Genomic DNA, 25,409 nt, shown 5'->3' on the forward strand with positions numbered 1-25,409 from the left:
CAGGTGATTACTGGAACAACACACTTTGCCTGTAGCTGTGAGGATCTCTACTGAGCCTGTCCTTTAAACTGACCCGTATCGTCCTCTGTGTCTGAGTCCTCAGCAGGGGGCTGGGCTGCTGGTGGTGGCTCTGCAAGTTTAAGGTCATACTTTCCCTCTTTGCCCATCCTGTAGGAGTTGGTGCTGCCTGTATCCCACTGAACCCTGATCCAACCGTCCTCACCCAGCTCCCCAATGACCCTGCCGAGACCTGGTGCTGGGCCATCCTGGACAGACCACGCACATAATGTTAAATATGTCCATAAAATAAGCAGCTAGAGTAAAACTGATTTAGGTACCTGATCGCCCCATTTCCAGTCGACTCCCCTCATGACTCTGGTACCTATCTTCATCATTGCAGCCAGCTCGGGGCCAGAGGCAGGTAGAGGGGCGGGAGCTGCCTCTTTTCTGGACTCCTCCAGGACTGTCGCTGAGCCTCCGTGTGCACATAAACTCAGGTCCTCATCACTGCTGTCTGTGCTGGGTCCTGAAACATCAGAAAAGAGGCGTCAAACACCGCAAACAATATGTACACACTCCATTTCATTCTGGGTTGCCTTTGACTGGACACTACTCACCTATCAGTCTGAGAATACTCTGTGTGAGGGCCAATATGCCTGAATTCAGCAACAGACTGAGACTGTTAGAGCCGTGTTTCAGGGACAGCATGTGTATCATGGCCAGAAGGAAGCGGGCCTGCGGAATGGTTCCAAGGCTTGGTCCCGCCGGGTTCTCGTTTGTGATGGTTTGTAAAGGAACTGGCTGCACACCTGGTCACAAGAACAGGTGGTCATTCAGCTGGTTTGTCTACAACAGGTCTAAGAATAGTGTGAAACGAATTAACCACTTATCTTTCAGCACTCACCTAGCTCTTTGAAGCGAGCGCTTGCTTCAAGCAAGATGTTACGAATGTTCTGGATGGCCCAGGAATACAACTTTCCAAACGTCACCTCCAAAAGCATGCGGTTGAAGGGAGGGATCAGATCTACATCCTTCAGGCAGTCAGACAAGGGCTCTCTGAGAAGAAAACACAACAAGTGCACCAGGATTACATCATTAGAATAACTGTCATGTGATTATTACAAATAACTTCAAAACAAACAAACAAGAAGTGTAATTTTAACATGGATTTAAACCAGGTGATCTACCCAATGTTGGTCCCTTCTGGTATGATTCTTTGCCAGCCGCAGAGCATTGCATACTGCACAGACGGCAGCAAGAAGCTTTTAGAGGCCAGCTTCAGCATGGTGTCAATGCCTTCCAGTCTCACTTCAGCCCTCTCCAGCTATAAGGAAACAGAATTAATCAAATTTCCACCTGTATTATATACTCTACTTTAAAACATTGTCACACACCCACTCCCACCTGCTTGAGAAGACACTTCCTCATTTTCTCCACATCCAGTGGCTCCTCTTTCAGTGCAAAGTCCACAATGGTGGCCATGAGGCTGGACTGAGAGAAAGCACCTTGAACGCTGTGCTTCAGCCAGCGATACTTCTGGACGCTGGCCACAGTGTTAAGAAGCGGCTGCCACTTGTCTTGCTGCCAAGACATGCAATAATAGGTTGACAACAAACTCTGCAGACACACACACACTCCACTGTCCTGCTAACTACAACTGCAAGGGATGAAAGTGCAACACAAATGTACATAAATAAATCTACAAATTCAGACTGAGCCAAACTCTCTTTGTGTCTGAAGGTGAATAGATTTTAAACTGAAGCCATCTTCTTTATGTTTTTTGGCCATTTTTTTTTTATCTTATGAACTAATCTTGTTAAACTACCTTGGCTGTTTTGTCAGTGGGTGATTTCCTGTCAGCAGGAGCGGGGCTGATGTTAACATTAAGTTCCTCTTCATTGGTCCCTTCATTCTCCAGCTTTGGCTCTTCTATATCAGCCGACTCTGATTTCTTAGGCACTAAAAAAGAAAAAAGAAGAAGAAAAAAAGATAACATTCACATTTAAAAACAGCAGATGGATTATAAAGAAAGAAACTGTTACCCTGCAGTAGATTCTTGATGCCCCACCTCTTTTTTTCCTACGATCCCTGATGAGCTTCTGGGTGATGCTCCTCCAGCGTGGCTGGGAGCTCAGCAGCTTCAGTTTGGACACTATAGACAGGTCGTTGCTTACAGCTGGACGCAGCTCATTAAATAAAAAGCGCAGACGCTCAATAACAGGGGCGCACACCTCCTTATAAGAGCGGCCTTGGTCCTGATGGGTCTATAATAAGAGAAAGCAATCATTGCATTAGCATTTCCGTTCATCCTGCTGCTTGCTTTTGCATCACAGGTTAACTGCGCATAACGTGTAAATATTTCACAAGCAGAAAGCATACCTTAATTAAAGAACACTTTGCCTGGTAGACCATGCGGCACACGTCAATCACAGATTTAGGGAGGGACCTCTGCTTTCCCTGGTCCACACCCAAGGCACATTGACTGACAAGTGAGAGCGCAACGTGACCTGTGACAGGAAAGGTTTTTACTTAAAACTTCACATGCAACTCAGCATTGATGAGTTTCATTAGGAAATATCTTTGTGTGGTATTAGCAGTGTTACATGAAGGAAACTCATGTGAATCTCAGTATAATTAAATACAAGAAGAAACACATTTTAGTGAGCCATAATTGGCCTCTAATTTCTCCTTATGTGACCACTCTGGGTTCAGTTGCTAAGTTACCGAGGTCTTGATGCTTGAGGAGGCAGCAGAGCAGCAGGCGACCAACTTCTTCCACAGGGTGCTCTGGGAGGAAGGTGATGGGCGCAATAAGATGGTACTGCTTACAGCAGCGCTCTATTTGGCATAGGAAGTCCTAAAATATTCCAAACAAAAAGCAAAACATCAGCCTCCTTCTCACTGTTAAACAACCTCTTCGGGCATTTCTGCCTTGATTGTACCTTCACAGTATGGTCCTGAGTGTTGTTGTCAGCAATGGCCTGCAGGAAAGGCTGTGCATGATCGCTGAGAGTTATTCTGCGGGAATAAAGTTTGGCCTTATCAGGAGTGGTTGTGCCCAGGGAGCTGCAGTGGTCTTCGTCCTTCTCCTCATTGTAGTTGTAGTGGATCTGACTGGTCTGTAGACCCCCTGAAAATATGGAGGACTGGAGCCATTCTGTGCAGAGAGCAAACACTTGTGTTAAATGAATTCCAACCTGAAGTGTGAATTTATAAACCAGGCTGATGTAAAATCATTAAACCCACTGGCACATTCAATCTCCATGGGGGACAGGGCGGTGCTCTTGGCCAAGTAGGAGGCGTGCAGACCCAGGAGCAGCCCCATGTTCCTCTCAGTGTCAATAAGTGGAGAAGAAAGGCTGCTGAGGTCTGGAGTAGTGACCGTCTCCTGGTTAGGCTGAAAATGATAAAAAGTCCCAATATCAAAGGCTAAAGCCACCAAAGAAGAAAAGAAGTTGTGTTTAAAATAAAAGTACAACTGTTACCTCCATATATTGGCCAACGCAGAAGGCCTGCATGGACTCTCTAGTGTCTTCAAACTGCAGGGCAGCTTCCAAAGCAACCACAGGGTCCTCTCCTGCAAACTGGGCTATTAAACCACAAAGAACAAATGGCACGAGTTCTGACAACTGTTCTCTTATAACCCTTTGACAAAGTCCAGCCTCTTTGCATGTCTGAAATACAGAAACTACTAAAAGTCTCAGAGCATCGCTTTGGGGTTATTTTTAGCCTCTCCTTCAAGGTACAAAAGAAACCTTTGAGTTACCCAAGTGTACAGCGATTAGTCTAGATATAAGGGTTTGTTATTGCAGCATCTGTAACTGGCATATTATTTTTTTTTTATATATATATATATAAAAAAAAAAATTTACATATCAGCCATGTTTGCAACAGTGAGCAGTTAGGGTGTCCCTGTAGTATTTTAATTAATCCTGGATGTCACATTACATTCCAAAACTACTGTTAGCCTTACCCAGGATACTGTTTCCTGTTAGTGACTGGGACTGGGCCTGAAAGTCTTTGATGTCATACACTTTTCCATCTATTACAGTCCAGAAGCCGCCATCTTTGTTGTGATTCTCCAGGTCAGCCTTGCGGATGAGTGAAACCTCCTCATTGTTCTTGGAGCTCTGCCCTGTAAAGAAAGACCCTGCCAACACAGCAGAAAGTCTAGTTACAGTCTAACAATAAACACACAGAGTAGCATCTCATCTTCGCCCTAAAATTTAGGATGTCACTCAAGTAAAACATAGATGTTGTTTTACCCATAATTCCTGGCCAGGCCAGATCCTCATTATCGTCCCTCTCGTGTCCTGGAGCCAGGTGGTTGAAACGGTCCAAGTGTTCCAGGAGTCCAGCCAGGAGAGGGATCGAGCCGGTCTCCTGCATCAGACCAGCGTCAATGGTGAGGAGAAGGATGATGGACACCACCAGCTCAGGGAGAAGCACTCCTACCAAAGAACAAACAGTACAGTATTCAGTACTGTGTTGCAAACATCTCTAAAGCATAAATATGCTGAAAATACAAGTCTGAGGGATTTTTTTTTTTTTACCAGTTAGATCTCCTTCAATGACTCGAGAGACCTCGGCAAAGTGGCGGCAACCAGTAGAAGCGATACTTGTTGCCACTGGGAGGATGTCTCCAATGTGCGTGCACAACAAAGCGATGTACTTTTTTAACAAGGAACCAACACCCAGGAGCTCAGGATCTAGAAGAGCACCGGAGAAATCACACACTGCCTTTCTGCAACTCATTCTTAATTAGAGGTGGGGACTAAAACCATAAAAACAGTTACTGTGAAATAACATTTCCTCAATAGATATGAGATAGTTAACATAAAGTCGACAGCACTCATTCCATGCATGTTTGGACACCGTGCACAGTGCCGAACCAATCAGCTGGTTGGAACAGAAGGCACATCAGGTTAGGCTGATGTCAGATTTATGGCCAAATCACACATTGGATGCATATATGAGACTCACTGTCCACCTCACTGAGACAGCACTGCTTTGCTTGTAACCTCTGTCTACACAAACTAAAGAGCTGGAAGAGACTTACTGTATCCATTAACATTTTCTGTGCCATTGACTCCCAGGTAAAGCTTGCTGACCAGCAGCCTCTGGAAGCGCAGCAGTAGGTCCAAAGATGCAGAGCGCTCCTTACTGACATACTCTGCCTCCAAATAGTTTGAGATGCGACGAGCAACATCTTTTAGCCTTGCAATGGTCTGGGAGGCGATGTTCCTGCAGAAGTTAAATCCATGAATATGCTAGCAGGGAGCGAGGCATTATGCCGCATTACAGGAGTATGTGCAGCACAATTTGTGAAGGTACCTCAGGAGTTGCTGTACGAGCTGCACAAGGGGCAAGCTTTGCTTCCCTGCCGACTCATAGATGCCCGTGTTGATGAGGTCTTTGTCCAGCATGGTGCGACACCGGTGTATGGTGGAGGCATTAGCTTCCTGTTCATCAATCTCCTTCTCTTTCTGAGCCTCCTTCTTTGCTTCGATGTCCTATCATGAAAAAAAATATAATACACAAAATTATTACCATCATTTAGGATGTCAGGGACCACATGGAGATGTTCGATGGGCAGGTTCTGGTCCTTGGTCACACATTTTGTCCATGTGTGCTCTAAAGTGGGATTTACACTTTGTTATACGTATGCCACAGGCACATCATAATTACAAGTGCTTCTGAAACACTACGCTGTAACCTGATGTGCACCCCCCCAGAAAAGCAATTACGCATTGTGGCAACACAGCCTGCAACAACTGTCAGAGGCCCATAAGGTACCGTTGTTTCCTTCTATGCACTTCCAGCTACAATTTCTGCTGCCACTTTTCACACTGAAAAAAATAAACTAAAATTGCATTGCACTGGCATTCTGTGCTGGGGAGAGGCCAAAAATGAGTGAGCCTTGTGTCACATATCCAAATATCAGTCAAGAGAGAATTTACTCAGCATTTCAAACAGACAACCAAGTGCTGACTCATGCATTTACTACACCGACCTGTATCTCAGCAGTGATGGCTGCATTCAGTGCAGACTCCAACCCTCCATCAGCCATTAAGCTGCTGACCAACAGGTCAATCATGAAGCGCCGGCCAGGACTCACACTCATCTCATTTCCAGATGCTGGAAAATAAAAGTTAAAAACTCAGCCTCCGCAGGCACTTCCATCAAACTGATCACAGGTAATGGACTATTAAATGTTAATTTTCATACTGAATCAGTGTTACCAGATGTTTTGATTTGTACTCACCAGCATTAGGCAGGAGTGAGGACAGAGCCCTTGCCCTTTCCTCAGCTGTGGGTAGCAGCACGGACCAGCCGCTTTGGAGGACAGCCTGGGCAGCTGCTTGCACTGTGTTGAGCACCCCGGCATTGCTAGCTAGCACCACCACTGTTTGTTTCAGGTTGTTGAGCAGCACACTTCCAAGGCCCAGCCCCAGCTCCTCTGGATCCACCTGGTTACTGATGGCTGCATGCAGCTGAGGAAAAACAGGGCAGGTTTAGGGCTGCAATAAATAATTATTTCCTTTCATTTCTTTGATTGTTTAGTTCGTTGATAATTAAATTTTTAAAATGGGAACCACAGGACAGAAGTATGACCAAAAAAAAAGAAAACAAAAATAATAATAAATAATAATAATTTGGGGAAGTCTAAGACAAATTTGGACTTTTCACTGAATCATCTATTTAAGCATGTCAAGAAAATTTGAACCAAGTCCAGCACGACATGACTCAGGCCCGACTATCAAAAAACACACAAAGTGAAATTCTTACTAAAGAGATGGAGTCTTCTTCCACTGCAAAGTTATTAAAGTTAACTAAAAAGTAAATGTAGAAAAAAACAGAACTGCTGTTCAAAAACAGCACATACACACCAAAACAATTCTGTTCCACTCTCCAGTAATATTGTATGATATAGACTTAATATCAAATCATTTGCTCCATCACAAAACAAACATGTAGAGGAAAAATTCTACTTCTACAAGCATTTCCAATCAAATCTCACCCATTCAAAGGTCGTTTCCTACCTGGAGCCTGAGCAGGTTGAGTGTGGCGACTACCATGCACTCCTTCTCCTGGGGAGGGGGCCAGTCTGAGCTGCCATCCATGCCCTCGCTGACCTGCCGCAGGAGCAAGTCCAACTGCTCGAAAGTCATGGGGCAAACATCCACCACAAAGGGCACACGTTTCCCCACAGACCACTCTGAGCTCGAGGACCAGGCAAAGCTCTAAAAACAAGCAAATGATAACTGATCTGTGTCTCGTCCTTTACTAACATTACGAGATCAACAGTGATGGTATCTTACCTGTCCGGGTCCACAGGAGATTCCAACTATGTGTTTGGAGTTGAGCCCCGGGAGAGCTTTAGGCTGCTTCTTATTGGAAAAGAGCGTATCAAAGTGCTGTAGCTTGTCATTGCTGCCCCAGCTGAGCACCTCTCCATCATCAGTGAGGGCCAAGCAGTGTGTTGACCCCACAGCTACGTCCACAACTTTCTTTCCTGATTGCAAACAATGCGTTTGTTGTTGGGTTTTTTTGTTGTTTTTTAAATAAGCTTCTGAAAATCAATGTTAAGGTCAAGCTCACTCACCCTGTAGACTATCAAGCAGCTTTGGGTAACGGACATGCTCATCTGTGCCGTGACCAAGGCGCTGGTTGTCTCCCTTCCCCCAGGTGTACACCTGACCATCTTTGGTGAGGGCTACTGAAAACTGGCTTCCGCAGCACACCTTCACTATGTCCAGATCCTGCAGCTTCTCCACCAGCTTGGGCGTCTTACAGCCGTCACTGCCTCCTCGGCCCAGTTTACCATAATCTCCATCACCCCAGGACCACACCTGACCTGTGGTAACAGATGGAGAAGCTAAACACTGTAGCCTGGGTGATTTCTAGCGGCTTCTATGATCAGAAATCAAGCTAAAAATGGCCGATATGCTGGCTAACAAGAAGCAAGAAACACACCAGCTGCTACTGTTGCTAAAGGATCTGTAACAGGTGACACAGGTCGGACACAACAACACTGAGCAATTCACATGAAACCTTAAAGGGTTTTTTTTTTTTGGGGGATACATTTCAATTATTTAACTAACAGACATTTTAAAAACATTAATCCCTGGATTTTAATTCCAGCATTTTTAAATCATCCACAGGAAGCATGCTTACCATTCTCTGTCACAGCAAGAGTTTGGGCATCACCACTACCACATGCCACATCCACCACCTTCAGTCCTTTGAATGCTGTCACTACCATGGGAGTAGTCTGGTCCTCACTGGAGCCTAGAAACCCCAACAGATTACAACTAATTTCAGTAAAGACAAAGAGACCAAAAAAAGTGAAGAATATCTATCAGGGGCAGTTCATTTGGAGCTCACCGTGGCCAAGCCGACCATAGTTCCCTCTTCCCCATGTATAGAGCTCGCCATCAGCAGTGATCGCAGCACTGTATGTGCTCCCACAAGCAACATGTACCACATGCTTTCCTGCCTGTTTTCCATTGAAGGTTCCAATCATTTTAGGCTCTTCTAGGTATCTGAAATAAAGTAAAAATGGAAGGCTAAATTTTTCAGGAAGCTCATCACCATTAATAATTATCATTTATATTTTATCTTCATTATGATTTTACTAAAAACAGAGATTCTTTTAAAATGAATTGGCAGGGTTGGGGGATTTCACTCTATCATCAGAAGCCTTTGATTCTGTCTCTGGCCTACGAGCATAAAACATTAATAGAAATGTCCCAGATTTTAGGAAATAATGCACTTTATATCTTCACCACCTGTTCATCAATAATTTAACCTAAATAGATCTCCACAATTTAAGTTAATGCTCCAAAAACCTGGACTCTACCACTCCACTGTTATATCTGTGATACACAAACACATTCAGTATAATAAAGTGGAAATATAGGCAGCGACTGTCACAAGGCTGAAAATGCAGCAGCTTGAGTTCAAGTCCAACCTGATGCCCTTTGCTGTATGTCTTCCCCCACACACTCTTCACTACTACAGCTCCCCAAAAGATGGAAACACAAAATGTGTGCAAGCCTTTTTAAACTATGGACATTTTTTTCCTCTGGCTGCTTACGTGGTATCTCCATGTCCAAGCCGGCCACCATCACCGCACCCCCAGGAGAACACCTCCCCGTTGGACGATAGGGCCAAGTAATGCTGCCCGTCAGGATGAGCTGCAAGTTTCACAATCTTTCTGGAGCTTAGAACGTGGATTAGCATAGGGGCCTGCAACAAAACAATTCAGAGACTCAACCTGCTGCAGATGCAGAGATGAAACGATCGACCTCAGAGGAACTGACAGAACTGACCAGGGTTGTGCTCTTGTAGTTCTGGCTGTAAACAGCACCGCTGCTGGAAAGGATAAGAAACCCTTTTTCTGAACAGACAATCTGTGTGACCCCGAGGCTCGACAGGGCTTTGCACTGAATGGGTCCATTAACATTGGCGTAAAGTTTCCAACCCAGGAGGCCCCAGGCAATCACTTCCTGCAAAGTCCCCTGGAACAAAACAACACAGCATTGGTTTAAGTGTGAGCATTAACCACTTAGGAAACACATATTCAAATCTGATTTAAGTAAATGTGGATTTATGTAATACTTAAAAATGTAAAAACAACTGAACCAATCACTTCAGCAGTGACAGCTAATAAAAAGAGGGGTCACCTTGTGTGATGTAGGCGAGTTGCAGTGTGGAGGGCTGCAAGGAGAAGCTAGGCGGTCCAGGTGAGCCATGATTACTACAGCAGTCTGACGAAGGTCGATAGCCAGGTCGTTATCCTGAGGCAACGTCAAGTATCGCAGGAAACTCTCATTTGGACTCAGAGGGGCTGTGAGGATCTGGAAACCACAGCAAAGATCCATGAAATATTAATTAGCTTCATTCTCAACCATGAATGGAAAAAAACAAAAAAAACAAAACAGGGTATTTTAAGACGTGTTCCCAAGAGAGACATGAAGCAACACAATTTATTTCGATAGCACTTTATTTGTTCCTACTGTCTCGATTTTCCTGCATGTTGTTTATTAAAACAGGGTGATAATTTTTCTCCTCCCTGTTTAAAATAAATATAAAAGATCTGCCTCTCTAAATCAATGTATTTAATTTAGTTTCTCATCTGCCCTCACACTGCTTTTTAATTAATGCAGATTAAATAGCTGCTGTTTGGAGATGGAGGCTGGCACTAAATCAAAGTAAAAACATTAATTATTATTCATTCAGAGCCAATGAAAAGGCAAAACTACAGGTTGTGCATTATAATAGTTTATCATGAAATATTGGTTGAAAGATATTTTGTTAAAAGTCCAATTTGAGAACATATTCAAATTAAGCAAAATACAGTTCGGAGCTCTATGATACTGCAAACTTGACAAGAAGCACTATGGCAAATTTTATGAAATATCTGAGATAGTTTGACAAACGAATTGGTGCTTTTAAGTTGGCTGTTTCCATTTTCAGTGCTTGGGAAAGACTTCAAGTTGGGTTATTTGTTTCTGTTCTCTCCGTTTTCCTTTTACTGGTGTCATGTTTTATGCATGATATGGTAATAAAATAAAAATTGAAATCAATCTCCAGTCAGTCCATGTCTTATTTTCTTTTAGAAACCAGCTGGGAAAAGAAAATTTCCACCTCAGCTTCCTCTTCAGGAACGGGCTCCTCCTTGCTGCTATGTATGTTCTGAAAGCGCTGCAAGAGGGGAAGTAACGGAGCACTGGTTCCCTGCGTGGAGCGCTCGTTGTCCATCTCTCTGGTGCCGCTTTCCCACAGACGCAAAAGCAGCAGAACAGCAGACAGCAGCTGACTGGAAGGAAATAACAACAGATGAGCAGCAAAGTTAGATTTGGCATTAACAAATAAACAGGTAATAAGGAGATCTGGTTACCTGAGTGTTCCCCTCTGAACAGCCAGCTCCAGCAGGATGGCCAAGGCTAGATGTTGATCCTGAAGAGGAATGTTACATTTGATGCTGGCACTTCCATGTACATCACTGTTCACAAAAGAGACAAGAGATGAGAATCACACAATGTTATGCAGTTTATAAGACGAGATGTACTTTATTGATCTTGCAGAATTTTTGGATCAAACCTTATGTACAACTGATAAAACAACAGACCTCAGGAACTTTGTGGCCCTCTCGACAACCTCCAGCCACACTGATGACACAGTTCCCTCATCAAACAGTGTCGCCTCCGGCAGCGCTCGCAGGGCATCCAGAGACTCCTGAAGCAACTCACTGCAAAGATCTGCATCATCTCCTGCAAAGACAAACATTTTCATGTTTAAAACACTGCAGAGTAGCTACATTATACAGTACAGATTAAATATAAAGCAATAAGAAGGACAGAGCATTTGTAGCATTTTTTAAGCTGCACGTTTCTGAGTGTGTTTCAGTAGGAAACACACTCAAAGACGTGCATTTTCCAGTGCTTTCATATGTTTAACTATTGAGGAACCAGGCCACCAGAGTTGTAACAGGGTCTAAAATGTCAGTTTAAACACTGAGATGACCCAAACTGTGCACTCCCAGTGCGAGAGGAACTGAGGCTCAGTGGACTACTAGCATTTCTGACAGCAGCATCCCAGAACTATAAGAAAACCAATATATGTGCCCAACGTTAACATTCGTTAGCTTCCCAGCATTTACAGACTCTAGTCTGATACAGCAGAGTTCACAGTAAAACTGTTCTTATGTAGACATTTCCAGTTTTCTTTGTTATGGGCAAGAAATGGTGAAACAAAAATCTCTGATTAAGAATGAACTCAGACATTCCTTTAAAACTATTTCCTATCTCCTTCCCCTCGCTGCTAAAATCTGATTTTAAAAACGCAGCTACCGACATTAAATAGACTTTATCTATATCTTAATTTAGCTTATTTCACGTGTTTAATGACCACTCAGAGAGAAAAGGGTGATGTCACCTACCAAAGTCCTGTTTCTGTACCCCTTGGTCAACATGAGCCCCAGTTTGAAGCTTACGGTAGTAACATATCACCTCCTTCCGCTCAAAATGTTACTGCTCAATTTAATTTAAAAAGAGCAGTTTTAGGCCCAGAATAGTGGGTAATTTTGAACATAAAACCTGTGTTTGAAGACCAAGCACCAGTTTCTGCCATCTTGCCTTCACCACAGGATAACTGTGATGCAATGTGGTGGGAGAGCCAGACCTGTGCTCTTTGAAAGACTAATTGTTATCCCCCAAGAAAGACCTGGTCAGAGAGGCTGAGGGATCTGAGAGTAAAAGGAGACCCTTATTAATCGTTCCACAGGTTCACCTGTGAAATCCTTGTAAGATTTACTTCCTCTAGAGCAGCCATTCTGTAACTTCAGACCACGAGTTTGAGCCACTGGGCTAGGGAGGTGATCAACTCACTGCTGCAAAGTAAAAAGGGTGTGCTTGATTCCTGACTTATGAACCAAGAAAAATAAAAAAATAAAAAGATCATACCAGAGATTAAAGTTAAACCCCCCCCCCCACCCAAAACAAACAAACAAACAAACAAACAAAGCCCAAACAAAACAAAAAATTTTAAAAAGTGTGTTACACTTCGTTGTTCCTAAAGAGTACTTCCAGGAACACGGCTAAAATGGGGATAGGAGGTGTCCGTGTTGCTCATGTTACAGGAAGGCTACGGAGGAGAGGCAGGCGCTTTGTTCCCACCCAGTCCCCGTGGACACAAAGCCCTCACAACCTTAACAAAAACAACACCTCCACTAGCAAAGCTGAAAATGAAGGGAGTGAATGAATAACATGGTTACAGATTTACGCTTGAATAAACGTAATCAGAATCTGTGACTAATTTACATCAAAATAAAGGTTAATAACTGCATATTATTAGTAATTTTGAATTTATAGCCCGAGGATGATGATTATTATTATCATTATTATAATACATGAGACTAAAGCATGACACAGGATCCTGATTTATCTGCCTGTAATGGAGACCATGCATGACGACAGAGCAACATTTAACAACATCCAAAACAGCTATTTTGGATTCATTCTTGTCCCAAAGCAGGAGGATTGCCTCCTTGGCCCTATTCTGTCAGTCTGTCGTCTAGCAGCACGACTAAAAACACAGCATTGCGAAAGATGTTTGGTTGTTTACGACGAGCAGCTTCTAATGTGGCGCAACGCATTCTTCAGCAGCTGTTAAGCAAACTTGCACCACCATGACAGCACCTATCATCACCGGCATGGAGGGACAAAATGTCTTCACTCTCAGCACTTCTTACCTGATCTCCACGCCCGGCGAAGGAAAGCAAAGGCAAAAGAAAGAGCTGCCCTGGAGCCGACTCTGGCCAAACCTTCAACACCTTTACTGGCCGGACGAGGGCTGAAAAAAATACGAGCACATACAGATCAATTAAATATCATCATATTATTATTATCATTGTAAAAACCTTACTATCAAACAGCCAGCTGAAGCCCACATACAGAAGATGCATTGGATTTCTTCTGTGTGTGTGACTTTTACTTCTTCTAGAGCCTATTGACAAAAAGTTTCACCATCTTAGCTCAAGCTCAACTGAAGAGCTAGGGAGGCTTCGGAAAGGATGAAAAATCCACTACTGCACAGGTTTAAGTCCATTTGATTTATAACACAAGGAAAATTAGGAATTTGTCACAAAAAGGAAAGCCTAAGAGAGATCATTTTACTTACAATTGTCTTCCTTTCATAAATGCTGAAAGCCAAAAACCAAAAATCTATTTAAAATTTGATGAATGGTTCAGCCCTAATATAATCGCTGTGATGCAATCACGGGGCAGCAACAGCAGATCCTAAAATGAGGCTTTCAATTAGAAATAAAAAACCAAGTCTGCTAATAAAAGCCTGGAACTAAAAGCCCTGCACAGTAAATATGGAGCACATTTAGAGTACGGCCTACATTTACTATGCATACGAGAGACCTATTGGAGCATGCCTAAGAGGCTTACTTAAAGAAAACACAGTGTGCACTCACACTGAGCTGCAGGGTTTAACTTTCAGTGACTGGGATAGACACACCACAGTAAATGCAGTACAATAGTTAAGAGTATACAGTACTGTTTACTCTTACTCCACTTCCCCATCAAGAGACTTCAGAGATGGGTACCGGCTATGCAGCCTCAGGAGGATGAAACAGCTCCAGCCGAAGGTTACAAAGCTACTGGCACAGGCGGTGAGCACTGATGCTCGCAAATGCTAACAACATACACGACTAGGGATGGGTATCGAAACCCGGTTCTTGTTGAGAACCGGTTCCCACTGTTTCAATTCCTTGGAATTGTTTGCCATTTTTGCAAACGATTCCGTTATCGATTCCAGTCGCCCCGAATGACGTCACCACATTGCGGAGCGTCATTTACCTGGCAGGAAACATGGCGCCTAAGAGGCTCAAAAGTTTGGTTATACTTTACGAGAATGGATGACAACAGGGCAACTTGCAATACTTGCAAAGTAGATATTTCATTTAAAGGAGGAAACACTACGAATATGCAAAAGCATTTGCTCACAAAACACGCGATGAACTTAAATGAATGTCGTGTTTTTAATTCCGCTCCGGACTCGTGAATCTCAACCCAGCAGCAGCGGTAACGTTTGCACGTCCTCTCCCGTTAATACGGCAGGTAAATAATCAACTAACAGTGCATATTATGTTAGCGCGATCTGCCTTATTACAAAACCTGCCATTACTGTGCGCTGCATTTAGGTGACCATGATGAGAGAGACAGACAGAGTCTGGCTGGCTCAGATGCTGGCGGTTCTCGCTGCAGTCTACCGGTAGCGTCTCCTTTCAGGCCAGGATAGACGAATGTCACCGAGCAGTGACTAAGTTTGTGGTCAAAGGCTTGCACCCATTTGCCACAGCAGATGCCCCCGATTTTCGGTAAGTGAATGTGTTTAATTGTAGGCAGGGACATTACTGGATATTCTTGTGTAATTGCTACAGAATAATTTATTTTACACTTTGTTATTGCTACAGAAGAATATTTATTTTATCATTTTACATTTACATTTTTTTTTTTCCTGGGGACCCTGTGACACCCCATTGAAGAGCCATAGGCTGTGGATCTCTTAAGATCTCACTGTTGGGTTTGTAAGGCCATGTAACTCCTAAATTTCTATCTTGTTCAAAGAGAAGATATAAAACAAAGTTCTAAGCTAATCGACCTTAGTGTTCTCCTTTTTAAAAAAGAATCGATAAAGAATCGAATCGTTAAACAGAATCGAAAATGGAATCGGAATCGTGAAAATCTTATCAATACCCATCCCTATACACGACCTGAGCTTAGTGACTACTACTGAGTGCCGGGACCCTTTATCAGGTTCCTTACGTCACCCAGGTCACATGTGTGACTTTCTTGGTACTCTGTCTCAATCTCTGATCATACGATGGATATTCAACTACTTCACACCTCCTCTGGCAGTCAGGAAGAATGAAACAGTAAGTTTGACACAGTTTCTGTTGGCCCTACAATAATCTACTTTATCCCTTTATGGCCCATTTTACAAGCACTTTAAAGCTTTACATGACAATAACTCCCTCTCTCTGGTAAGGAAGTTAAGATAAAAATTCAGTTATGGTAAGAAGAGAAGAAGAACATTATGGGGATAATCATGATAGGATAAGGTATTCACGGTACACTGCTCTCTGAACATGGACACACAAAAAAAATTAAGCTCCATCTAGATCAGGGGTGGGGAACTCCAGGCCAGGTTTTATATGCATCCCTGATCAAACACAGCTGATTTAAATGGTTAAATTACCTCCTCAACATGTCTTGAAGTTCTTCAGAGGCCTGATAATGTACTAATCATTTGATTCAGGTGTGTTGACCCAGGGTGAGATCTAAAACCTGCAGGACGCCAGCCCTTGAGGCCTGGAGTTGGACACCCATGTGCTACACATTGCCATACTCCTCAACCACTGTGGGCTAGAGAGAAAATTAAAAATGGTTGCTGAAAGTTGAGGATTATTATTTTTATTCCATTTTTAGTCCATCAGTCATGTATAAATCTTGGTACAGACTCAGAATGCCTCATTCATCGACTTCAATCGTTGCTTTAACCTGCAGCATGTGCTGTAGAATACATGAGTGTATAACCTTCCAGATTACTACACTTGACTAATTGCACAAACCCCACGGACCAGTTCACTAGTCCAATGTGGCTTTACAGCTAAGGATAAAAAAATAAATAAACAAAAAACAAGACAAATCTTAACACACACACACACACACACACACACACACACACACACACACACACACACACACACACACACACACACACACACACCCCCAACTCTCTAACTCTAAAAATATTCATAGTATGAAGGTCAAGTTTTGCAAGGCGTCATTGTACAAAAAAGATCAGCTGAGTCTGAAGAGGTCAGAGGAGACGAGCTCATTGACTTTCCATGGAATTACCCAGTATCTAAATCTGCCTCTGTTCTCTCATAAGACCAATGTTTTGTGCACAATTCCTGAGAAAGGAAACATTTTTATTTACCTCTTGTTGTCAGCAGCTGGCAGTGGTGGGCTGGGGGGCGTCTTCCAGCGGACCTTGTACTTCTCCTCCATCATGCTGTGGCTGAGAGAGATGAGATAGCGCTCCAGGATGACGAGACGCTGGCGCAGACGTTGGGCAGACAGGGTGCTTTTGGCCATCTGAGCAGAGAGCTTCTGCTGGTCCTCAACCAGAACCATCAGGCAGTCCTTCAGTTCCTTCTCATCTACGCACACACGTAGGGTTCAAAGATAAGAATAACAGTAAAAATGAGTGAGTGCACTGGCATGTCATTTGTTTATGACCAGAAACACTCAATTTGCAAATAAGCTACAGGAGTGAAGTCGCTAGTTCTGAGTGCTAAATCTGCATATCAGCTGTTCAAACCATTTTTTGCCATTTATAAAACATACTCGTGCATTTCAATAATTTAAGAAGCTGTCAGGCATTGTTACTAGCTAAAGAGGTCATGACACACTTCCTGGGATTTCCCTGTCTTTGGTCCATTTTAATGTTTTTTTTTTTTTGTTTTGTTTTTTTTTAAAGAGCTGCAGAGCTACACAGGCTTTGCTGCTGAACTGCCTAAAACACCCCATGTAATACCACACCATGTAATATCTCTACAAAGTACCTGCTCAGCAGCTTACCTGAATGATTGAATGAGTTGTTGTCTTGTAGCTAAAGTCATATCTACTACATACATTTAGTATGCTATTTTATTATGTTTTTGCTTGATTAATTAATTTAGTTACTTTACCCTAAAAAGATCTGCTTTACTGTATCAGATTCAGCTTTTTTTGTGTGCATTTTTTGGGAAATTAGTTGCCATCTCAAGTGTGAAGGAGTTTAAGTAGGCTCTCATTCACAGTAGGGGAAGATGGAGTAGGAGACTGGTGGATTGGTGTGACATCTGCAGTGATGTTGACACTGTACTGATCTGTTATGATGGAGATGGCTCAGTGTGGAAGTAAAGCTGTCAATTTATTCACCGATCTATGTTCCTACTCATACCTATGGTGACAAGCTGATACAAGTGGCGAATATTAGCTTAGTGTCTGGGCTCAGCCTTAGAGAGGAGTGGAAGAGCCTAGGTGAGGAGGTTTGGGAATGCTTAGGCAACCCTTTGCAAGAGCTGGAGAAGATGGCCAGGGAGAGAGGTCTCCGTTTAGGCTGCTAATCCCAAACACAGACCCAGATAATTGCTAGAAAATCGATGGTTGGCTCAATGAATGGACTAAAAATAACACTGAAACTAATAAAGACTTAAGTGAAACGAGCAAATGGACTCATTGTCTAATAAGTTATAGCTGACAAATCATCAGGCAATGAACATCCTGAATAATCATCCTTTTAGGCCCATCGAATGACCATAATTTACAAAAAGAAACATGTCGTACTCATCAATTACCTGAAACGAGCAAAAAACTAAACTCATCAGTAAGTCCCACCCTGCTGGACATTTAAATGAATGCAGATTTAATACCCCACTTCCAACCCTGGGTATGGCAACCTAAGCTTTTTGGTTGGATGCTTCAGGGTTGCTCAATTAAAAAATACAATAAATTAAAAGTTACACAATGAAAGATATTTTGTCCCACTGAGTTTCATCACAGTGGGTCCTGAGTTCTGATCTGGCTCAAAAGAAAACCTTTTTGTGTCTATACAACAGTGCTGCAGGGAAGGCGAAGTGGGCCAAAATAGCAGTTCTGAAATCCACTTAAGCTTTATGTAAGCCAGACTGGCCTGAGGTTGTATGAGGCACACAGCAGTCAGCTGTGCTCAGCTGTCAGAACAGATATGGATCGGAGTCAGACTCTCTGCTCAGTCTGCATTCCTCACAGCTGAAGAAATATTAGACTCACAGGAAATTATCACATCTTTAATAAAAATCTAACAAGGGACAGAGAGGAAACCTGCAAAGATCTCACATGTCAACATCCTGACTTCAACACAACAGCTCGGGAAGTTACAAACACACAACGGGAAAGCAGGAAGCATGCAGTTTGAACTTTAAGCATCAATGACAGAGCACTTGTCCATGCAGCGATCCAGTTACACTCACTGTACACACCAGTCCAACTTCCTGTCTCAGTCAATAATAAAAAAAAAAAAAAAGAAAAAAAAAAAAAAAAGGAGGAAGCAACCAAGCAGACAGTAGCAAGATTTATATTAACTGGCCCCCCCATCCGCCTGCTCAGTGCTTATCTCCTGCCACCATGAACTGTCCCACCCAGCCCCACCACCCCACCAGTAAACACAAACTGGGTGAGTCTGTATCCCACTGTGAACCACGACATAATGCCAACTAAGATTAAACTCTGCAGGGTAAAAATAACCACTCAGACCAGCAGACTTTAGGTTGTCATTTCAGTTTCCACACCTCACGTGCCAGCAAAACACGCACACATCAACAGGGTCAGACACACCGACAAACAGCGAGAGATGAGCCGTTAGCTGAAACGAGATTTATGTAGTTGACATGTAGGTGTTACGAAACCCTCTGCTGTCAGCGTAGTATTAATTACCCTACTTGGAAACAGAAAGGCGTAAAATGACAGGAGTCACAGGGGGAGAACGAGACTGCAGCAGGAATTACTGCATAACCCGACTTTTAAACTCACTCAGGTAGTTTTCTCACCTGGCTGCCGTCCCCAGTCCCATGTCTCAATGATGGAGTGATGCACGGATGTCGACGTCTCCTCCTCTTCTTTCTTCTCTTTGTCATTGGGCTCATCCTTCTTCTGAGCTCCAAAACAGTCAGTGCAGTCTTCTATAAAGAGTCAGAAGAGATTAGGATGTTAACCTTCATCCTCAGCAGCAAGGTTAAAGCACTGCTGCCTGTCCCAGTCTCAAGTATCAATCCTCAGACGGCGTGGAAATAGGTGTCACATGTCACACATAAATACCTGGGTGAGCTGATTCTTCTCCGTTGAATGTTATCTCCTCATCTTTTACCATCTCATTCCACATCTCACTCAGACCCTCTGGAGAAAAAGCTCGCTGCCAAAAGAAGGAAGAAAAACACAATCAGTGCAGAACAGAACAGAAACCTCTGCTTTTATTAATGCTGCATGGAGACATATTTGACACCATCTAAAAAAAAAAAAAAAAAAGGTTTTATCCACAGCGAAGGGAAAATTTCCAGCAGTGAAGTAATTTACTCGAAAACAACAATTTCTACTTACATACTGTGACCCCCCCCCCCCAAAATCACAAAAACTCCTGACCTGAGCCAGAAAACACAGTGGTGCGTATTAATAGCTTTTGGTTTGTTCTCTAGTCACTTCTGCAGACACATTTCCATCACGTTATCAGAGCACAGCAGCTAATATGGATCCACTCTGATCATTCATTGATCCAAACTTTTTCCTCAGAGGGTCAGACTGACTTAGATACAGGCTGAATTACATTCTGAACGAACTGTGATAACAACACAAATAATATCCTACTGGATAATCCTCTTATTTTGAAAATTCAATTGCTGCTAACCATTTAGCATTTCCCATCCTGTGCTTCACTGCAGGTAGTGATGGGATACTTGGTTGGATCCTCTCTGGATCCTCACTCCAACCAGAACCTGCAGCAGCTGGAGAACTGTGTCATGAGAATTTTTCTTTAAGGGTGCTGAGGTCGGATCAAGATGGCCTGAACATTATTTTCTCCATAATCAGGTCATTCCACATCATTTGCCTGCATTTTATTCCTTGTTAAAAAGAGTATACACAGAGGTCCTTTCATCTATCTGTGCAGCCTTCACCACTCAAGAGTACAAGAATAGCTGTTTTATCTCCAAGTATCAACCGACTGAAGAAAAAACCCATTTGTGTGTCATCCGTTTAGTGCTACAACACATGCATGACACTGGTTTGCTCAGAAAGATTTACAAGCTGAAACCCAAATGTTTCCTCATTCTTAGACAGATTTGAAACCCATGTTAACTCAGAGACTGAGCAGACGTATAACACTAAAGCTGCACTTCCTTCAGTGCTGAAAGAAGCTTTTATGGTGGGAAAATGGTGGGTTCTCAAATCAAGTCCTGATTGGATGATCCAAATTCATTTTCAAGTTCAGGGTAGAGAGACTGCAGCCTGTTAAGTTCGTGGTGTATTCACTGAGAGAGCTCATAATTACTAACAACAAGGGTTTGTTTGCACAACACAGACATTCAAGAAAAGAAAAAAAAGAAAGATTTTCGGGTGATGTACTTTATTACAGGCTGAATCAGAAAAACAATAATCATCTGCATGAGGTCTGATGCAGCTTTCAGGCCAAAGACTGCAGATATGTAATCAGGACTTCATGTAGACTTCTACCTCCATAGAAATTTTCATAGTGGCCTCTGTAGAGCCATTCGGTATCCTACATGCCTCAGGCCTAAAATCAAAAATGTAATTTTCGTCCATTCTGATGCATGTGTGAGGCACAAACTAATAAATAGAGCAATTCCACTGAAGCCCTAAAAATAAAAATGTAGAGGAAATGTCTCTGGTTTTAGTCAGAACTAATCTCGGGAGGCTCTGCTGCAGATGTTTACTGCCCTGTGAGTGAACTGTCTGTATTATTGTAATGGACCGTTTTTCTGTTTAAAACCTCTCAAAATCAGGCTCCAGAAAAACACCAACTATTACATATAAAAGAAAAAGTGACACTAACACCAAAACCAGTTAAAAACTCAACTAAGTGTGAACATTTCTTAAGAATAAAAAACTAAAATGAAATGAACAAACCCTCTCCACAAAGTAAGTGAAATTAAACTTAACTGAAAACTAAAGGTTTCAAAATATAAAACTCTACTAATTCTGGTTCTGTCATGACAGCATACACTCATGTAAAATACAATCAATAAGGCACCAAGATTCTGAAATATTTAGAAAACAAAGAAACAGCTAGGGGACCACAATGAGTATGACAGATTGACATGGGGTAACGTTTTCCCAGTTAATCCAGAAAATTGATGTCACAGCTGAGGTAAAGATGAGAAATATGATGAAACTTTACTTTTCATCTCTTCTCCCCAGTCACTTGACAGATCAACAACAACAACACAAAACCCACCACGATAAATGTTATTTCGTGCCACTGCCTCCTTCTCGTGTACATACCTGCAGGTCTATCTTCAGCCATTTGTCATGAAATCTCAGCTGAGCATCGAGGGTAAATGATGGAGAAGGCATCTTTCCCTCTCCTCTCTGGGCTGCAAACGCAGCCAACCTGCAAGAAAACCATGCAACAAGGAGTGCTATAAAAAGACAATTTAATAAAGCCAATGCAAGGTGGGAATCCACAAATAATGACAATGTAAGTACTTGAAGACGGGCTGAGCTTTATGACCATCAACTAAAAACTTTACTTTCCAGGTTTGTTTCAAGTTTTTCCTTCACATACTATCTTTTTAGTGACTTCATCCCAGGTAAAGTCAGTAAAATCATTAAAAACATGTCTGTTTTTATCCTGACGATTATCGCTGAAGTGAAATGAAGTGAAGACAATTAGATGGATGAGCTCAGCGAGGTAACGAAGAACCAGAGGGAAAGCAGTTTGATGTGCTTTAAGAAGACCTTTCTAGTAGGGGTGGGCAATATATCAAATATAATGGATCGTGAGTTTCACGAGTTTTTCCGCATATGATGGCTAAAATGGTTTTATCGTAACCATCGAGTATAGGTTGCCATGGAAATATTAAGCTGTCTGCACGAAATTTAATATGTTTTTTACTACCAGATTTACTACCAGATAGGAAAACATATGGGGACATTAAGAGTTAGATACCTGAGTGGAAGACTCACAGTTGCTTGCATTTCATAAGGAGGATGTCGTACAAAATGCAGTAATTTGCAAAACATTCCATAAAACTGTTACCGCAAAAGGTAGCAGTACCATGAAATTATTCCACCAGCTGAAAAGTCAACCACTGCAAAATAAAGACTGTTTTAAACTCCGCATGTGAAGGTCTTCCCACACACCGAAGAAAAAATTAAATAAACCAGCTGTGATACAACGGCTATCGGTGAGAGAGTAAGACTGATTCCGTGTTATTGTATATTTGTGGCTGGTTCAGTCAATTTTGGTTGGAACGTGACAGAATTTGCAGATTGGAAACCTGCGAGATCTCTGCTTTTAGACAGTGCGCAATTTGCTTGGTTACAAAAAGTCGAGTGAGTTTGTGGTTTTGTTTTTTGTGTGTTTAGGCACATTTTGCAAAATTACGTAACTGCTCTTTTACTTGTTTGTAGTTTTCACTGTGTTTGGTGGTTGTAGAAATGGTTCACATGAGCTTTTAACCGAGATTTTGAGGTGTCTGTGGATACCCCACATGCCGATCTTTACATGAAAAACTTGATTTCATGGAGGCTTAAAACTGCAGCTCACCCCCTTTGCCCACGGTACCACGGGTGCTGGGGCTCAAGACATATCACGATATATATCGTGTATCGCAACAAAGCCAAAATATATTGTGATATTAGATTTTCCTCATATCGCCCAGCCCTACTTCCTAGACCACAGTAATTACATCTATTCTAGAGTTTCCAGGTGGAAAGGAATGTGAATCTGAGTGGAATTGCACTGCTTGTGGTATAATCTCAAACATTTTCATGCAAAGCAGTGTCTCTGTTAGCTGTTTGAATGTGTCTGTGTTACTTCTCCTCCATCATGGCTATTCAAATTAAGTTGGAATCCTCACACTATTTTGATTCCTTCACTGTCTGATGCAGAAGTCATCCAAGTAACTCTGGCTGTAATAAATTGACCACACTCTGCAAAACATCTGTTCCTCCTGTGCTGCCTGATTCTGTAATACCTGCACTTATCTTTTAGATAATCCATAAATATAATGGTGATTTACACTGTTGCTCATATAGCTGATACACAGGTATATCCTCCATTTAGCCTGTTTAGTAACAAAATTCATTTCTTTCTTCAGTTCAAAGAGTCCAGATCTGAAGCGCTTTTATTCTGCCTTCCAAATCTGACCTGTAACCTGAATAAAAACCTTGAAAATCTGCCCTCAGCATCAATCTGAATGTGATCTTTGACTCTGAGCTGTGCTTTCACACACAAATTAATAAGGCTGTACTGGCTAGCCTTCCCCAGCGAAGAAATACATTTAATAATTTTTTAAAATCTCTAACGCATCTTGATAAAGTCATCCACTCCTTCCTAGCATCAGGTTTACACTTAATATATAAAATTTCCTCTACTTGAATCTGTGCCAAAAGTCCCGCATCCACCTCAACTGCCAGAGATGAAACCACATCACCATCCTCGATGCCCACACTGGCCAACTCTTAGGTATCAAATAGATTTTAACTTAAAATAATTACTTTTAAAGCCTGCTTACGGATTTAGTCAAACCTTATGAACCTCAGGTCACACCCTCCTAACTGCTTCTAAAGCTTGTCTCATTACAAAAGGAAATCACTGTTTGCTGTTAGAAAAGGAACTGAGACAAACGTGGGATCTACTATAGATGACTGCCATCACACAATGGATATTTAGAAAAAGACTATTTTTCTTCTTCTTTTAGCAGTTACCACATCAGATCACCTGCCTCAACCTCACTCCATCCCTAGTATCCTCTGTCACGCCAACCCTCTGCATGTCCTCCTTCACTACATCCATAATGACATCACTTGGGGTCCTTCTGCCAGACAATTTCATCTTCAACATCCTTTGTACTATATGTCCACTAACCACTACTGTAGTGGTTTACATATTTGTCTGACAAGATCATTGGATGGTCCCAGGAGGAGACTTTGGGCTGCATCAGAAAGATAGAAATCTGCTAAATCAAACGTGCTTAACATGCTTAATTATATTTATTTTGTGTTATTTTACCCTACTAGCCATTTTTGTCATGCTGCATTTATTCTACTTTATGTAAGCCCCGTTTTTACGAGTGTAGTTCAGTTTTGTTGGCTGTTTGACACAGAAAGTAGTATACCATAACGACTATACTAGTTTAGCGTTTTAATATCATGCTAATGCTACTTCGTTTTATATAAATATTCATCTGTGTGTGGGGAGTGACAGTGAGGAAAGCTCTCCATAGCCAGGTAATATGAAAAGGCGTGCAAACAAATGGGAAACCTGGACTCGATTATTCACTGACAGATGATGCATAAAAATGTGATTAGGCAGTAAGTGGGTTGAGCTTTAGCAGCTCGGTTTGAAAACCAACTTTACATAAGACATGAAAGACTCATCCATAACAGGGGTAGTTATAATTATAACCTAATCAGGGCATAAATAAGCCGCTGAATGACGTTAAATAACATGAAGGTGATTATGATTTGGGGCCAGAAATGTTTCAGCTACATAAAACGCTGGGAGGAAAACAGCAGATCGCGGCATTGCATGCTAGCAAAAGCAGTGATAACCTTGATGTTTTGACGCTATTTCCCCACACATGATAACAAACAGCAGTCAGAGAACACCGCACACTGACACAGCATCACTGAGCTCATAAAGCTATACCTAACGCTGGGCAGCGTTAGCTCGGCGCTAAAGCTAATCACTTAGCCTGCTAGCCAGCTAGCACTAGCCCGTGCTAAAGCAGCTCTCCTGCAGGCGCTGATAAACGAGCTGCTGTGAGCTGACACCGAACCGAGCGACACGCAGCGGGTCACGGAGCTCAGTAACACAGACAGGAACATGTCAGTTTTCAGCACCAACGCTGTAAATTACCTGCGGTTTCTTCTCAATCTGCTCTCGTCCCCTCAGCTGCTCTACTGCATTAACGAGACCTTCATTATGGGCTTGATTGACGGGTCGCGAACTAGCGCACGAGACATGGAAACAAATTACGTAGTTTTAACTGCCTGCTTCAGTGCGATGCATGTGTATCACCACAGCGTACCCACGGGCGGGGTTTATTGCGCAAGAGGCAGCAATGT

At 42.5% G+C, this 25,409-nt stretch overlaps 1 protein-coding gene across 3 annotated transcripts in view; it reads right to left on the reverse strand.

The window, feature by feature from the left end:
* Positions 1 to 25,353, reverse strand: part of herc2 (HECT and RLD domain containing E3 ubiquitin protein ligase 2) — a 52,107-nt gene extending 26,754 nt beyond the window's left edge. For all 3 annotated transcript variants that reach the window (XM_031730546.2, XM_031730548.2, XM_031730545.2), the window contains exons 1-37: positions 25,201 to 25,353; positions 21,618 to 21,726; positions 19,422 to 19,515; positions 19,154 to 19,285; positions 16,519 to 16,741; positions 13,259 to 13,359; positions 11,138 to 11,279; positions 10,907 to 11,011; positions 10,654 to 10,825; positions 9,690 to 9,863; positions 9,336 to 9,524; positions 9,101 to 9,252; positions 8,389 to 8,546; positions 8,179 to 8,292; positions 7,607 to 7,858; positions 7,323 to 7,516; positions 7,044 to 7,244; positions 6,266 to 6,494; positions 6,014 to 6,138; positions 5,335 to 5,513; positions 5,060 to 5,244; positions 4,554 to 4,709; positions 4,266 to 4,451; positions 3,974 to 4,150; positions 3,486 to 3,589; positions 3,247 to 3,397; positions 2,943 to 3,157; positions 2,725 to 2,857; positions 2,380 to 2,507; positions 2,069 to 2,264; positions 1,826 to 1,959; positions 1,405 to 1,581; positions 1,188 to 1,324; positions 905 to 1,056; positions 618 to 809; positions 339 to 526; positions 74 to 266 (exon numbers count right to left, since the gene is read on the reverse strand). In XM_031730546.2, the coding sequence (XP_031586406.1) occupies positions 74 to 266; positions 339 to 526; positions 618 to 809; positions 905 to 1,056; positions 1,188 to 1,324; positions 1,405 to 1,581; positions 1,826 to 1,959; positions 2,069 to 2,264; positions 2,380 to 2,507; positions 2,725 to 2,857; positions 2,943 to 3,157; positions 3,247 to 3,397; positions 3,486 to 3,589; positions 3,974 to 4,150; positions 4,266 to 4,451; positions 4,554 to 4,709; positions 5,060 to 5,244; positions 5,335 to 5,513; positions 6,014 to 6,138; positions 6,266 to 6,494; positions 7,044 to 7,244; positions 7,323 to 7,516; positions 7,607 to 7,858; positions 8,179 to 8,292; positions 8,389 to 8,546; positions 9,101 to 9,252; positions 9,336 to 9,524; positions 9,690 to 9,863; positions 10,654 to 10,825; positions 10,907 to 11,011; positions 11,138 to 11,279; positions 13,259 to 13,359; positions 16,519 to 16,741; positions 19,154 to 19,285; positions 19,422 to 19,515; positions 21,618 to 21,689 (5,812 nt within the window). In that variant the 5' untranslated portion in view covers positions 21,690 to 21,726; positions 25,201 to 25,353. The remainder of the gene's footprint in view (positions 1 to 73; positions 267 to 338; positions 527 to 617; positions 810 to 904; positions 1,057 to 1,187; positions 1,325 to 1,404; positions 1,582 to 1,825; positions 1,960 to 2,068; positions 2,265 to 2,379; positions 2,508 to 2,724; positions 2,858 to 2,942; positions 3,158 to 3,246; positions 3,398 to 3,485; positions 3,590 to 3,973; positions 4,151 to 4,265; positions 4,452 to 4,553; positions 4,710 to 5,059; positions 5,245 to 5,334; positions 5,514 to 6,013; positions 6,139 to 6,265; positions 6,495 to 7,043; positions 7,245 to 7,322; positions 7,517 to 7,606; positions 7,859 to 8,178; positions 8,293 to 8,388; positions 8,547 to 9,100; positions 9,253 to 9,335; positions 9,525 to 9,689; positions 9,864 to 10,653; positions 10,826 to 10,906; positions 11,012 to 11,137; positions 11,280 to 13,258; positions 13,360 to 16,518; positions 16,742 to 19,153; positions 19,286 to 19,421; positions 19,516 to 21,617; positions 21,727 to 25,200) is intronic.
* Positions 25,354 to 25,409: the final 56 nt, after the last annotated feature.

Source organism: Oreochromis aureus, linkage group 23 (genome assembly GCF_013358895.1).
Source record: "Oreochromis aureus strain Israel breed Guangdong linkage group 23, ZZ_aureus, whole genome shotgun sequence".
NCBI classification, from domain to species: domain Eukaryota; kingdom Metazoa; phylum Chordata; class Actinopteri; order Cichliformes; family Cichlidae; genus Oreochromis; species Oreochromis aureus.